Source organism: Schistocerca americana, chromosome 2, assembly GCF_021461395.2.
Source record: "Schistocerca americana isolate TAMUIC-IGC-003095 chromosome 2, iqSchAmer2.1, whole genome shotgun sequence".
Lineage (NCBI taxonomy): Eukaryota > Metazoa > Arthropoda > Insecta > Orthoptera > Acrididae > Schistocerca > Schistocerca americana.
Window position 1 is genome coordinate 314,729,437 of NC_060120.1, and position 16,425 is coordinate 314,745,861.

General features: G+C 42.6%; 1 protein-coding gene across 2 annotated transcripts in view; it reads right to left on the reverse strand.

Annotated features, from left to right (window-relative positions):
* LOC124592887 overlaps positions 1–16,425 on the reverse strand; it is a 160,643-nt gene that overhangs the window by 45,665 nt on the left and 98,553 nt on the right. For both annotated transcript variants that reach the window (XM_047131878.1, XM_047131877.1), the window contains exon 6: positions 11,156–11,266. In XM_047131878.1, coding sequence (XP_046987834.1) covers positions 11,156–11,266 — 111 coding nt within the window. The remainder of the gene's footprint in view (positions 1–11,155; positions 11,267–16,425) is intronic.

Genomic DNA, 16,425 nt, shown 5'->3' on the forward strand with positions numbered 1-16,425 from the left:
CTTTCTTTGGGATTGGAATTATTATATTCTTCTTGAAGTCTGAGGGTATTTCGCCTGTTTCATAAATCTTGCTCACCAGATGGTAGAGTTTTGTCTGGACTGGCTCTCCCAAGGCCGTCAGTAGTTCCAATGGAATGTTGTCTATTCCGGGGGCCTTGTTTCGACTCAGGTCTTTCAGTGCCCTGTCAAACTCTTCACGCAGTATCGTATCTCCCATTTCATCTTCATCTACATCCTCTTCCATTTCCATAATATTGTCCTCAAGTACATCGCCCTTGTATAGACCCTCTATATACTCCTTCCACCTTTCTGCTTTCCTTTCTTTGCTTATAACTGGGTTTCCATCTGAGCTCTTGATGTTCATACAAGTGGTTCTCTTATCTCCAAAGGTCTCTCTAATTTTCCTGTAGGCAGTATCTATCTTACCCCTAGTGAGATAAGCCTCTACATCCTTACATTTGTCCTCTAGCCATCCCTGCTTAGCCATTTTGCACTTCCTGTCGATCTCATTTTTGAGACGTTTGTATTCCTTTTTGCCTGCTTCATTTACTGCATTTTTATATTTTCTCCTTTCATCAATTAAATTCAATATTTCTTCTGTTACCCAAGGATTTCTACTAGCCCTTGTCTTTTTACCTACTTGATCCTCTGCTGCCTTCACTACTTCATCCCTCAAAGCTACCCATTCTTCTTCTACTGTATTTATTTTCCCCATTCCTGTCAATTGTTCCCTTATGCTCTCCCTGAAACTCTCTACAACCTCTGGTTCTTTCAGTTTACCCAGGTCCCATCTCCTTAAGTTCCCACCTTTTAGCAGTTTCTTCAGTTTTAATCTACAGGTCATAACCAATAGATTGTGGTCAGAGTCCACATCTGCCCCTGGAAATGTCTTACAATTTAAAACCTGGTTCCTAAATCTCTGTCTTACCATTGTATAATCTATCTGATACCGTTTAGTATCTCCAGGGTTATTCCATGTATACAACCTTGTTTCATGATTCTTAAACCAAGTGTTAGCTATGATTAAGTTATGCTCTGTGCAAAATTCTACCAGACGGCTTCCTCTTTCATTTCTCTCCCCCAATCCATATTCACCCACTACGTTTCCTTCTCTCCCTTTTCCTACTCTCGAATTCCAGTCACCCATGACTATTAAATTTTCGTCACCCTTCACTATTTGAATAATTTCTTTTATCTCATCATACTTTTCTTCAATTTCTTCATCATCTGCAGAGCTAGTTGGCATATAAACTTGTACTACTGTAGTAGGTGTGGGCGTCGTATCTATCTTGGGCACAATAATGCGTTCACTATGCTGTTTGTAGTAGCTTGCCCGCATTCCTATTTTCCTATTCATTATTAAACCTACTCCTGCATTACCCCTATTTGATTTTGTGTTTATAACCCTGTAGTCACCTGACCAGAAGTCTGTTCCTCCTGCCACCGAACTTCACTAATTCCCACTATATCTAACTTTAACCTATCCATTTCCCTTTTTACATTTTCTAACCTACCTGCCCGATTAAGTGATCTGTCATTCCACGCTCCGATCCGTAGAATGCCAGTTTTCTTTCTCCTGATAACGACGTCCTCTTGAGTAGTCCCTGCCCGGAGATCTGAATGGGGGACTATATTACCTCCGGAATATTTTACCCAAGAGGATGCCATCATCATTTAACCATACAGTAAAGCTGCATGCCCTCGGGAAAAATTACGGCTGTAGTTTCCCGTTGTTTTCAGCCGTTTGCAGTACCAGCACAGCAAGGCCGTTTTGGTTAGTGTTACAAGGCCAGATCAGTCAATCATCCAGACTGTTGCCCCTGCAACTACTGAAAAGGCTGCTGACCCTCTTCAGGAACCACATGTTTCTCTGGCCTCTCAACAGATACCCCTCTGTTGTGGTTGCACCTACGGTACGGCCAACTGTATCGCTGAGGCACGCAAGCCTCCCCACCAACGGCAAGGTCCATGGTTCATGCGGGAGGGGGGGGGCTGAAACAGTATATCAAATTGTCAAATTTTAATTGAAATGAAAAAATTATCTGCAAGATGAGTGCTGCGACTATTGACGCTGGATCAAGTAGCATGAAAATGGACATATCGGAACAATGTTTGGCCCATTTTAGGAGAAACGAACAAGATTTTTTGCATCGGTTTGTGACCGCAGATGAAACTTGGGTGTACTACTATACCCCAGAGACAAAACAACAGTCACAGCAGTGGAAACCTGCTGATTCTCCGGCACCAAAGAAAGCAAAGACAATTCCTTCAGTGGGAAAGGTCATGGCATCAGCATTCTGGAATGCGAAGGGGATTCTGTTTGTAGATTATCTCCCCACTGGACAAACAATTACTGGAAAATATGATGCTAATTTCCTGGACACATTGCAATAAAAGATACGTAAAAAAAGGCCAGGTTAAGCAATGAAGAAAGTCATCATCCATCAAGACAATGTGCACCCACACACGTGCCGTCGCCCTGGCAAAAGTACACGAACTAGGTATGAATTGTTGCCAGACCCACCTCATTCATCTGCTATGGCTCCGTCAGACTTCCATCTCTTCCCAAAACTGAATATTTTTCTTGGTGGATGAAGATTCACTTCAAATGAACAGTTGATGCCGGAGTTGACAACTATTTTGCAGGCCTGGAGGAAACTCATTTTTGAGATGGGATCAAGGCACTAGAACATCGTTGGAGCAAGTGCATTAATCTACAAGGAGACTACATTGAAAAATAAAAAAAGTTTCAATGATGTAAGTACTTTTTTTTTCTATTCTGTTCCGAGAACTTTTCTAACCACCTTGTATATCTCATTCCAGGTAAACCCATAGTGACTGCCATTTTGAACTGGTGAAATGAACTAGTATCAGCAATGACATCCTTTTATCATCTGTGGTCACTGGCATTCTGAATTAATTTACTCACTGCACTAAATTCTTCAAAACTGTACCTAGCATCATCCAACTGTACCTAGCATATGGTGGATAAATAAATTGACAGTGCCAGAAAATGACAATCTCTTTTATCTTTGGTTGTTTTCAGGCTCGACTAGGGTCATTAGCATGTTGTATAGAGTGAGTCACATAAGACATAACACCCCTTTTATTTCAGGAACAGTTACAACGATAGAACACAGTTTTTGGCAAATTTTAGAGTTCGAGGGGCATGTATGTTTTTATTTGGTTAATGTTTTTAGTGCTAATATCAGTGGAGATATTGAAGCTAGTATTTTTTAAATGGAAGTGTATACTTTTGATAACTGTATTTGATAGCTCTTGAGAAGACAATTATGTTTGTTAATGTTAACATTGAAATCCGCTGTAAAAAAAAAAAATTAAAGAAATATCCTAGAATTGAGAGCATCATGGCCGTAAATGGCATTTGCAGTGCAAACAATGCCAAGCAGGCATCTCGGACTAGGCTGTGTAGTTTTATACCACAAGGCAGGTCTGTGCTACAAGAATAAAGCTTTATTTCCCCTTCAACCAACTTACGACTTAGATGCAGGTTCACCTATGAATGTTTTATACATAAGTATTGCACAGGCTACAATCTAGCATATAACAAAGGACTCAGGAAAACTACATTTGTGTATCCACCCAGGTGTGAACTGAAACAGAGAAATCAACTTGTAACACTGAAAATGCGGATAAAATACCCTCTGCACCATCCAAAATTTTCACTGTTTAGTATCTGTTGATAACTTGCACTGTGCTTTTGGTTCTGAGCTGTAAGCTATTACAGAAAGTATATTTAATACGTAATCGATGTATTAGTATATTTATTTTTGACTGTATATGATTGATTGTAACTATAATGAAAATACTGTAAACTGCTGGGTAACAGCCAAGGGAACTTTATTGAAATTTATCGATAGCAATGACAAAACGGTAGTAGCTGTGCCATTGTTTATCTTTGCATATGGAAAGTCTCTGTCGCATTGTGAGCAGAGACGTGCCTGATTTGTTAACTCACGAGTATTGAGAGCACGGTAGGATTGGTTGGTTGGTTGTTTTGGGGAAGGAGACCAGACAGCGAGGTCATCGGTCTCATCGGATTAGGGAAGGACGGGGAAGGAAGTCGGCCGTGCCCTTTGAAAGGAACCATCCCGGCATTTGCCTGGAGCGATTTAGGGAAATCACGGAAAACCTAAATCAGGATGGGCGGACGCGGGATTGAACCGTCGTCCTCCCGAAGCACGGTAGGAATCGACAGGCGGAGGAAGCTGCAATTCCAACTATAGCCTGTCCCGCAATTATCCGTGGCTCTGGAGACAACTCAGGGTTCTCATCAAACTGCACCAGCAGCAACCACGGCAGCTCAGCATTGTCGTCAGCTACATTCTTCTTGTCCACACAGCTACAACACCGTAAGACTGTTAAGTGAAAAATTATGAATTACCTTGGCATTGCCTAGTAACATTTCTCTCACACAGTGTGAATAACTTGAATAATAACTTGAAATCATTAAAACTTGTAGGGTGCCTGTGTTGTCATTGTCCTCAGACATTATTACCGAGCAGGGTATCTTTCCTTTCCATACAATCACCGAGTGTCATAATAATGCGAAAACTGATTAAATATTTACTACCAATTTTGTGTGTTTGCTAATGACCAGTTTCAGTCTAAATTTTCTGCCTCAGTGACTGTTCATTCTTGTGTCACATGATGGAGGCTACTCAAAGTAAAGTAAAATTTCACTGGAAAAACTAATAACTAAAAATACAGCACAAATAAAGAGTGTGCAATTTCATTTATTCTGTATGTAGCTTAGCGAGTGACTTCTGCTGTCTTGGAATGTACACTCCTGGAAATTGAAATAAGAACACAGTGAATTCATTGTCCCAGGAAGGGGAAACTTTATTGACACATTCCTGGGGTCAGATACATCACATGATCACACTGACAGAACCACAGGCACATAGACACAGGCAACAGAGCATGCACAATGTCGGCACTAGTACAGTGTATATCCACCTTTCGCAGCAATGCAGGCTGCTATTCTCCCATGGAGACGATCGTAGAGATGCTGGATGTAGTCCTGTGGAATGGCTTGCCATGCCATTTCCACCTGGCGCCTCAGTTGGACCAGCGTTCGTGCTGGACGTGCAGACCGCGTGAGACGACGCTTCATCCAGTCCCAAACATGCTCAATGGGGGACAGATCCGGAGATCTTGCTGGCCAGGGTAGTTGACTTACACCTTCTAGAGCACGTTGGGTGGCACGGGATACATGCGGACGTGCATTGTCCTGTTGGAACAGCAAGTTCCCTTGCCGGTCTAGGAATGGTAGAACGATGGGTTCGATGACGGTTTGGATGTACCGTGCACTATTCAGTGTCCCCTCGACGATCACCAGTGGTGTACGGCCAATGTAGGAGATCGCTCCCCACACCATGATGCCGGGTGTTGGCCCTGTGTGCCTCGGTCGTATGCAGTCCTGATTGTGGCGCTCACCTGCACGGCGCCAAACACGCATACGACCATCATTGGCACCAAGGCAGAAGCGACTCTCATCGCTGAAGACGACACGTCTCCATTCACGCCTGTCGCGACACCATTGGAGGAGGGCTGCACGATGTTGGGGCGTGAGCGGAAGACGGCCTAACGGTGTGCGGGACCGTAGCCCAGCTTCATGGAGACGGTTGCGAATGGTCCTCGTCAATACCCCAGGAGCAACAGTGTCCCTAATTTGCTGGGAAGTGGCGGTGCGGTCCCCTACGGCACTGCGTAGGATCCTACGGTCTTGGCGTGCATCCGTGCGTCGCTGCGGTCCGGTCCCAGGTCGACGGGCACGTGCACCTTCCGCCGACCACTGGCGACAACATCGATGTACTGTGGAGACCTCACGCCCCACGTGTTGAGCAATTCGGCGGTACGTCCACCCGGCCTCCCGCATGCCCACTATACGCCCTCGCTCAAAGTCCGTCAACTGCACATACGGTTCACGTCCACGCTGTCGCGGCATGCTACCAGTGTTAAAGACTGCGATGGAGCTCCGTATGCCACGGCAAACTGGCTGACACTGACGGCGGCGGTGCACAAATGCTGCGCAGCTAGCGCCATTCGACGGCCAACACCGCGGTCCCTGGTGTGTCCGCTGTGCCGTGCATGTGATCATTGCTTGTACAGCCCTCTCGCAGTGTCCGGAGCAAGTATGGTGGGTCTGACACACCGGTGTCAATGTGTTCTTTTTTCCATTTCCAGGAGTGTATTTTATTATTGTTATTTTAAAAGTAAAATCAATTGCTCCCTTGCTTAAAGTAAATTCAATTCAATCTCCCAATAACTCTCTTGCCTTTTTCTAAATTTTGCATTACTTTACACTGAGGTTACTGAAAGTTATTTTTTTTTTATATAAGAAAGTTTAAGCTAAGCCAGTCATTTATTTAACCAATAATTTTGTTTAACATTACTTTCAAATTTTAGTATTTCAGAATAAGTAACTGCAAACTCAGTGCTCTCTGGTTGATTTATTTTCTCATGATATGTTGTGCTGTGGAAAAGCTGACAACCTTCTGTTGCCACACCAGTGATTATTTGCTTAAACTTCTTTGCCACTACCTTTCTCAAGATTCTGGAGATTCATTGCCCTAGTGGGCTGGCAGCCATTTAATTATCCCTTCTTTTTAGTTAATCAGTGTTTTCTTTGTGTTATCACTGATTTTTGTAGTAAATATTACATGGTACCCTTTTCCTCCTGCATAGCTCATGAGCAGTTGCACTATATTTCAAAATTATCATCAGTATTTACCTTAAGCTCAGAATAGATTCTTCCTTCAGAAGAGTCTGTTGTACACTTTCCTTCCAACTAAGCAGTGTTATTTTCCTCTGGTAACGATAGCCTTACTCACTGTAAAATTTCTTCAGGCATATGCAATCATGATCAGTTACCTTGCAATCCAGTACGTTGACTAGGAAGGGGGAGGTTACAAATTGTTCATTCTTCATTAATAAAGAGGTGTTATACACTGCAAAAAGCAACTGCTGTGTTAAATACCTAACTGTTAGATGGAAGATTTGACCTCTCTTTTCCTGTATGCGACTGTGTGTTCTTACACATAAAATACATGCTGTCGAACAACTGTCTCTATCTACACCGCTCTGAATTACATCATACGTGATGCATTCATTGAACTGAACATTTTATTAATAATACTTCTGTGATGACATGTACACCACAAAATAAATATTCTTCTTAATGAAACATCATTTCATATTGAATGTAAGTGCATAGTAACAGTGTTACCAGCTATGCGCAATACACGCTGTTGACTTATTTGACATTGACATGCAATTTCGCACAAATATAAATGAAATAAACAAATTACTAACAACGATTTGATAAGCATCCAAATCATATAACATAAACGTTGTCTTCCAAAAAATTACTTTATCCTTTATTTCAGCACGTGTTCAAACTGTTGGCCATGGACTTGAAGGAACATTTGCAATTGCCATTTGAAGGCACAATGAACAAATGTAATTTCAGTGGATGATATGGAAGCGCATGCACTGGCGATTCGACGACAGATATCATCTGGTGTAGTTGGGGCTTCTTCATAGACTGCATCTTCAAATGTGCCCCAAAGAAAGAAATCGAGACGAGTCAAATTGGTGGAACTCACAGATCATTTGACAATAGAATTTTGTCTTATTCAACGTCCAGGAAAGTTCTCATACAATATTTGAATTTCAAGATGGGATGAGTGAGCTGGACAACCATTGTGTTTCAGCCACTTACACTGTCTAATATCTGGTGGTACCTCTTCTTGAAGAACCAGCAGACTGTTTGTAAGAAAGGGTGCATACAAATGTCCATTTACAATTCCTGCAATGAAATAAAGTACCACAATGCAATTTTCTATGATGCTGCACCATAAGTTGGCCATTGATGTTGCACCTGACAAAATCGGCGTGGATTTTTGTCTACCCAATAGTGCATATTACGCAGATCAGCATGGTTCATACATGTTGCTTCATGGATAAAGAGCACACATTGGAAAAATGTAGAGTTGTCTCTCAGTTGCTGAAGGGCAAACTGACAAAATTCTGTACAATGTTCAAAATCAGTCATCGAGTGCCTGATGTAGTGATAGATGATAGGGATGAAAACTCTGTCAATGCATGATGTGAATAACACTCATCTGGCTGATTCCACATTCCTTGGCAGTATGTTTCTTACCATTGCGCAGATTCATTATCGTGATAGCCATAACAGCTTCTTCGTGCTCTCTGTCACTTGTAATCACCTTTCTTATTCTCCTTTTGATGTTCAAGCAGGTTGTCCGCACTAGTATCTTAATAATTCGTGCAATTGCCTGGCATGGTGGACACTCACAGCCCAGATAGATAACCCTACATTGCTGTGCTGTTTTTATGGCATTTCTTTTACATTCACCATATATAAACAGTACATCCAACTTCTCTTCATTGACGCACGTCTGCATGCAATGAATGTTGAATCAGAAGTGAGCAGCTTGCAGTGCAGACAGTTAAAAGGCAAATGTACTGACATTCTGACACAGCGAAGCACAAGAGGTCTGCTTGGTGGTGTTTCCACCACTAATGCTGATTCTAGCTAACATGCTCTCAAATTCTAGGACATTCCATGAATTATTTTTATGACTGGTTTCAATGTCAACATTACCAAATGCCATATCACTGTAATTGTCTTATCAAGAGCTACTGAATTGTTTCAGTATTTCCATTGATACCAGTGCTTTTCAGAGAAAAACATGTCCCTTGAAGCTCTAACATCTGATGAAAACTGCATTTCGGTATGTGTAACAATTCATGATATAAAAAGGGTGTTATGTCTTATGTAACTCATCCTGTATACAGGGTGTTACAAAAAGGTATGGCCAAACTTTCAGGAAACATTCCTCACACACAAAGAAAGAAAATATGTTATGTGGACATGTGTCCGGAAACGCTTACTTTCCATGTTAGAGCTCATTTTACTACTTCTCTCCAAATCACATTAATCATGGAATGGGAACACACAGCAACAGAACGTACCAGCGTGACTTCAAACACTTTGTTACAGGAAATGTTCAAAATGTCCTCCATTAGCGAGGATACATGCATCCACCCTCCGTCACATGGAATCCTTGATGCGCTGATGCAGCCCTGGAGAATGGCGTATTGTATCACAGCCATCCACAATACGAGCATGAAGAGTCTCTACATTTGGTACCGAGGATGCGTAGACAAGAGCTTTCAAATGCTCCCATAAATGAAAGTCAAGAGGGTTGAGGTCAGGAGAGCGTGGAGGCCATGGAATTGCTCCGCCTCTACAAATCCATTGGTCACCGAATCTGTAGTTGAGAAGCGTACGAACACTTCGACTGAAATGTGCAGGAGCTCCATCGTGCATGAACCACAAGTTGTGTCGTACTTGTAAAGGCACATGTTCTAGCAGCACAGGTAGAGTATCCCGATTGAAATCATGATAACGTGCTCCATTGAGCGTATGTGGAAGAACATGGGGGCCAATCAAGACATCACCAACAATGCCTGCCCCAACGTTCACAGAAAATCTGTGTTGATGACGTGATTGCACAACTGCGTGCTGATTCTCGTCAGCCCACACATGTTGATTGTGAAAATTTACCATTTGATCACGTTGGAATGAAGCCTCATCCGTAAAGAGAACATTTGCACTGAAATGAGGATTGACACATTGTTGGATGAACCATTCACAGAATTGTACCCATGGAGGCCAATCGGCTGCTGATAGTGCCTGCACACGCTGTACATGGTACGGAAACAACTGGTTCTCCCATAGCACTCTCCATACAGTGACGTGGTCAACATTACCTTGTACAGCAGCAACTTCTCTGACGCTGACATTAGGGTTATCATCAACTGCATGAAGAATTGCCTCGTCCATCGCAGGTGTCCTCGTCATTCTAGGTCTTTCCCAGTCGCGAGTCATAGGCTGGAATGTTCTGTGCTCCCTAAGACGCCAATCAATTGCTTCGAACGTCTTCCTGTCGGGACACCTTCGTTCTGGAAATCTGTCTCGATACGAACGTCTTCCTGTCGGGACACCTTCGTTCTGGAAATCTGTCTCGATACAAACGTACCGCGCCACGGCTATTGCCCCGTGCTAATCCATAAATCAAATGGGCATCTGCAGACTCCGCATTTGTAAACATTGCACTGACTGCAAAACCACGTTCGTGATGAACACTATCCTGTTGATGCTACAAACTGATGTGCTTGATGCTAGTACTGCAAAGCAATGAGTCGCATGTCAACACAAGCATCGAAGTCAACATTAAACTTCCTTCAATTGGTCCAACTGGCGGGGAATTGAGGAATTACAGTACATACTGACGAAACTAAAATGAGCTCTAACATGGAAATTAAGCATTTCCGGACACATGTCCACATAACATCTTTTCTTCATTTGTGTGTGAGGAATGTTTCCTGAAAGTTTGGCCGTACCTTTTTGTAACACCCTGTATACATTACCTTTTCAAGATGGCTAAGTTTATAATGAACTATTATTTGCACTACTGATGCAGGCCATGTCATACATCATAACGAACATTAACAGCACGTAAAATTTCCCCAGTGATGGATGCAGAAATATCGTGTGTAGTGACTATAGTATCCTGTTTCTTGTCTATGGAAATTTGAAAAATTGCATGTTTGCCATCAGTTGTATAAATTAATTATTTATTTTCTACTAGTTTTGCTTGTCATGGTCATTTTCACAGGAAGAGAAAAGGATGTGCACTATATAGATTTGCAGTTAAACTTTCCTTTGCATATATATCTTATGTGCATCCTTTTTTCCCTGGGAAGATGGCTGGTATGATGAAAACTGTTAGAAGACAAATAATAAATTTTTACAGCTGATCGCAAGCATGCTGTTCTTCACAGTCTTGACAGGTGTATCAAGTAACCTCATTAAATTGTCTGGAAATGTTTTATTAATCGGCTAAATCTTGGAAGTGAGATAAGTGAACATTCACTCAGAGCAACGGTTGGATACATAACTGATATATTGAGCTTTGAATCAAGAGACAAAGTACTTCCGTTTTAGATCAATAAATCACATCACACAATATTGTAGTCTTTTATTCCAATCAGAGCTGTGTAAAATATTTGTAAAACAAAGCAGGAGAAAAGAAATTACCTGAAAATGCACGGTACCACTGAGCTGTCATCCACAAAATAATCAGTACCACAACAGACTGCAGGAATAGAATACTCAGGCTGATATACTGCAGCAAACGGGAGACAGGAGCTGCAACAAACAAATTTCCACATTACAAAGATGTACCTCAAAATGCATGCAGTTCAAAAGCATTTTACTTTCAACTGCAAGTATAGAAAAATTAACAAGAAAAAAAAACATTGCTGATTAAATTATCCATCTCTATATATAATTAAAATACCTGAGTTTATGGAAGAATCAATGGGATATGACCCATCATCTACAATGGGAACTACACTCCTGGAAATTGAAATAAGAACACCGTGAATTCATTGTCCCAGGAAGGGGAAACTTTATTGACACATTCCTGGGGTCAGATACATCACATGATCACACTGACAGAACCACAGGCACATAGACACAGGCAACAGAGCATGCACAATGTCGGCACTAGTACAGTGTATATCCACCTTTCGCAGCAATGCAGGCTGCTATTCTCCCATGGAGACGGTCGTAGAGATGCTGGATGTAGTCCTGTGGAACTGCTTGCCATGCCATTTCCACCTGGCGCCTCAGTTGGACCAGCGTTCGTGCTGGACGTGCAGACCGCGTGAGACGACGCTTCATCCAGTCCCAAACATGCTCAATGGGGGACAGATCCGGAGATCTTGCTGGCCAGGGTAGTTGACTTACACCTTCTAGAGCACGTTGGGTGGCACGGGATACATGCGGACGTGCATTGTCCTGTTGGAACAGCAAGTTCCCTTGCCGGTCTAGGAATAGTAGAACGATGGGTTCGATGACGGTTTGGATGTACCGTGCACTATTCAGTGTCCGCTCGACGATCACCAGTGGTGTACGGCCAGTGTAGGAGATCGCTCCCCACACCATGATGCCGGGTGTTGGCCCTGTGTGCCTCGGTCGTATGCAGTCCTGATTGTGGCGCTCACCTGCACGGCGCCAAACACGCATACGACCAACATTGGCACCAAGGCAGAAGCGACTCTCATCGCTGAAGACAACACGTCTCCATTCGTCCCTCCATTCACGCCTGTCGCGACACCACTGGAGGCGGGCTGCACGATGTTGGGGCGTGAGCGGAAGACGGCCTAACGGTGTGCGGGACCGTAGCCCAGCTTCATGGAGACGGTTGCGAATGGTCCTCGCCGATACCCCAGGAGCAACAGCGTCCCTAATTTGCTGGGAAGTGGCGGTGCGGTCCCCTACGGCACTGCGTAGGATCCTACGGTCTTGGCGTGCATCCGTGCGTCGCTGCGGTCCGGTCCCAGGTCGACGGGCACGTGCACCTTCCGCCGACCACTGGCGACAACATCGATGTACTGTGGAGACCTCACGCCCCACGTGTTGAGTAATTCGGCGGTACGTCCACCCGGCCTCCCGCATGCCCACTATACGCCCTCGCTCAAAGTCCGTCAACTGCACATACGGTTCACGTCCACGCTGTCGCGGCATGCTACTAGTGTTAAAGACTGCGATGGAGCTCCGTATGCCACGGCAAACTGGCTGACACTGACGGCGGCGGTGCACAAATGCTGCGCAGCTAGCTCTATTCGACGGCCAACACCGTGGTTCCTGGTGTGTCCGCTGTGCCGTGCGTGTGATCATTGCTTGTACAGCCCTCTCGCAGTGTCCGGAGCAAGTATGGTGGGTCTGACACACCGGTGTCAATGTGTTCTTTTTTCCATTTCCAGGAGTGTATATTTTAATTCCAAGAACCAAACACTGTTACTAATTTTGTATTAAGGTACACAGAGTGCTCTAATAGGGCAATGTACAATACACTCCTTTTTAAACCTATGTGAGTCATATCTTAAGTGCTATTGTTAGGAAAAAAGTTATGAAGTTAATTGTCATTACTATATAACTGGCATCCTGTTTGCAGACAATTTCCCCCGGTGCATTATGTATGTCTTAATACAGGCATGATCAACTGGTTTACAGACAGCTACAGTGTTGGAGTGAGATCACACCACATTTGGCACATCAGGTTACTATGAAAGGTCACCAAACCTTTAACAGGAGGCAAGACATGGACATCAATTCATTTGATTGTGTGTGCCCAATAGATAGAATGCTTCATCTCGAACGTGATGCTGGCACTGGCCTTTGCACATACCTCTATTTAAAGGGTTTTCTAGAAGTATCTGTACTTGAGCAAAAATGCTTACACCAGAATATAGTCAACTAGAGTGGGCAACACTACGTTGGCAACTGGGGTCACCATCAACTACACGGGCTTGTAACACAGTGGATAAAGGAACCAATGAGCAGCTGTGCCATCTACAGTCACCAGTTTGCCTTGCAGTACAAAAGCCATCACTTTGTGTACACGTGTGTGTGTGTGTGTGTGTGTGTGTGTGTGTGTGTGTGTGTGTTTTTGTTTGATACAGCTTAAGATTTCAAACAAGAGTAGACAATACATGATATTTTCTGAGTTAGTCAATACATTGTATATTTTATTGTTTTATACTTATGTTTGTGTTTATTTCTCTAAAAATATTTGGAATAATTGAATACCCTTTAAATAACAAATTAGCTACAATATTTCATCTGCAAAATTAATGACCAGAAAGTTCTACAAAAAACACACCATAATAATGTGACCAATTATTGAAATTAAATAGTTCAATACATAATAATATTTGACATGGTTTGTAAGACCGTTGGTTGTATGAAATAATGTAACTTAAGCATTAAACCTTCTATAAATGGCGGAAATTAAAATAATTGAGACGTTCATCAGCGATTTGCATATTTCAAAAGTAACTGTTCAAAATCATTATTTTATGTAATGTTGTATGAAAAACAAATGGTATAAGAAAACAAACTGTGTCAAATATTTCTCATTATCATAACATTCACTGTTACACTCAAGTCTTTGCGACTGTGTAACTTTTCATTGTAACTTTACAAAAGTATCAATGCTAATAATAAATTTGTCAGCATGGATTTTCATGTTTTTATATAAGGGACAGTGCAAGATAGTTGTCAAGAGAGATGATGTGGTGGCTGTTAAGATGTTATAAACATTTGAAATGAAAAATGAAAAAAAAAATGCAAACAGCAAAATTTGTATGGATATGTTTCTGAAGATTGGGACAGCACAAGTTTTCACAAGCTCAAAATCAGCATTTCATTCTGTAGTCTGAAACTATGACCTGGACCTCTTGTTAAAAAAGATGCCAAGTCCACTTCAACTGATAAATATTATTAAAAAATTCAATATACCTCTTGTCATAACAAAATGTGAATAATATGATAACTCTAGTTAATCTGCAACACATTTGCAGTTACATACACTGAGGTGACACAGGTCATGGGATAGCTCTGTGCACATATACAGATGGCTGTAGTATTGTGTACACAAGGTGTAATAGGGCACTGCATTGGTGGAGCTGTCATTAGTACTCAGGTGATTCATGCAAAACGGTTTCCAGCATGAATGTGGCTGCACGATCAGAATTAACAGGCTTTGAAAGGGTAGTGGTAGTTGGACCTAGATGCATTTTTGGAAGCCGTTACGGAATTCAATATCCCGAGAACCACAGTGTGCTGAGAGTACCAAAGTTCAGCCATTACCTCTGACCAAGGACAATGCAGTGGCCAAAGGCCTTCACCTCATGCCCAAGAGCAGTGGCATTTGCGTATAGTTACGAGAGCTAATAGACAAGCAACAATGAGTGAAATAAATGCAGAAATCAATGGGGTACACGTGGGATATGTATCTGTTGGGATAATGGGCTATGGCACCAGATAACAGATGTGAGTGTCTTTGCTAAAAGAACGGCATCACTTGCAGCTGCTCTCCCGGGCTTGTGACAATATCGGCTGGATCCAAGATGACTGCAAAACTGGGGCTGGGTCAGATTCAGGAATCCAGCTGGTAAGAACTGATGGCAGTGTTCAAGTGTGGCACAGACCCCACGAAGCTACAGGCCCAAGTTGTCAACAAGGCACTGTGCAAGCTGCTGGTGGCTCCATAATGGTGTGGGCTGTGTTTACATGGAATTGAATGGGTCCTCTAGTCCAACGGAACCAATCACTCACTGGAAATGGTTATGTTTAGCTACCTGAAGACCATGTTCCCAAACAACAACAGAATTTTTATAGATGACAATGTGCCTTGTCACCAGGCCACAACTGTTTGCAACTGGTTTGAAGAACATTCTGGACAATTTGAGTGAATGATTTGGCCACCAAGATCACCCAGCATGAATACCATCGAATATTTATAGGACATAATCGAGAGGTCAGTTTGTGAACCCAAGTCCTGCATAAGCAACACTTTCACAGTTATGGATGGCTATAGAGGAGCATGGCTCAACATTTCTGCAGGGGACTTCGAACAACTTGTTGAGTCCATGCCACATCAAATTCCTGTACTACACCGTGCAAAAGGAGGTCGGACATGATGTTTAGGAGGTATCCAATGACTTTAGTCACCTCATTGTATGTGACTGTGGACTGAAGGAGTTACATTTGAGTGTTCATCACATGTCACTCATAGGACAAATGATCAGGTAAGTTGGACCATCACCAGTAGTTGGGAAAAACACAGAAGAAAAAACTCAATTGATCTGTTGAGTCATTTACACCTTAGTAGACACCGTCAAGAACCAAATGAGGCAATACTTCCTGCTTGCTAAAAGGGCATCTTTGGAACAGGCTTTTGCCTACTGCACCCCACAGAAGAGAATGCACCACTCCAATGCTCCACAAATATGGTAGAATTCCTACAGGAACAATCTGTGGATATAAAAGAGGTTGTGTAGTTCCTCTCTGGTCACCTGACCTTAATCTCATTAAGAACTTGGATCAAACTGCAACCAGCATCTCTGATTTGTAGACACTAATTGAATGGTCATGAATCAGTATGGCTTCCAATTGGTTTGGTGTCTTCCAGAAAACATGTGATAATATGTTGCCACTATCTACATGGATGAAAGGGATTGCTATAAATGGCACAAAGAAAAAACGACTGTGTATGAGCTCTGATTCCTCTTGTCTTGTTTTCATGGTTATTAAATGAGCTGTATGTTGGTGGCTGTAGAATCATTATGCAGACTGGCACAAACACCGATTCTTTACACTTCACCAGTAATGTTTCACAAAAAGAACATCCTTTTCCCTTCTGGGATTACCATTTTAATTCACAGTGCAATTTCATAACACCTAACCTACTGGTAGCTAACCCAGCATCTTCAATGTCTTTCTTTAATCCAACCCGA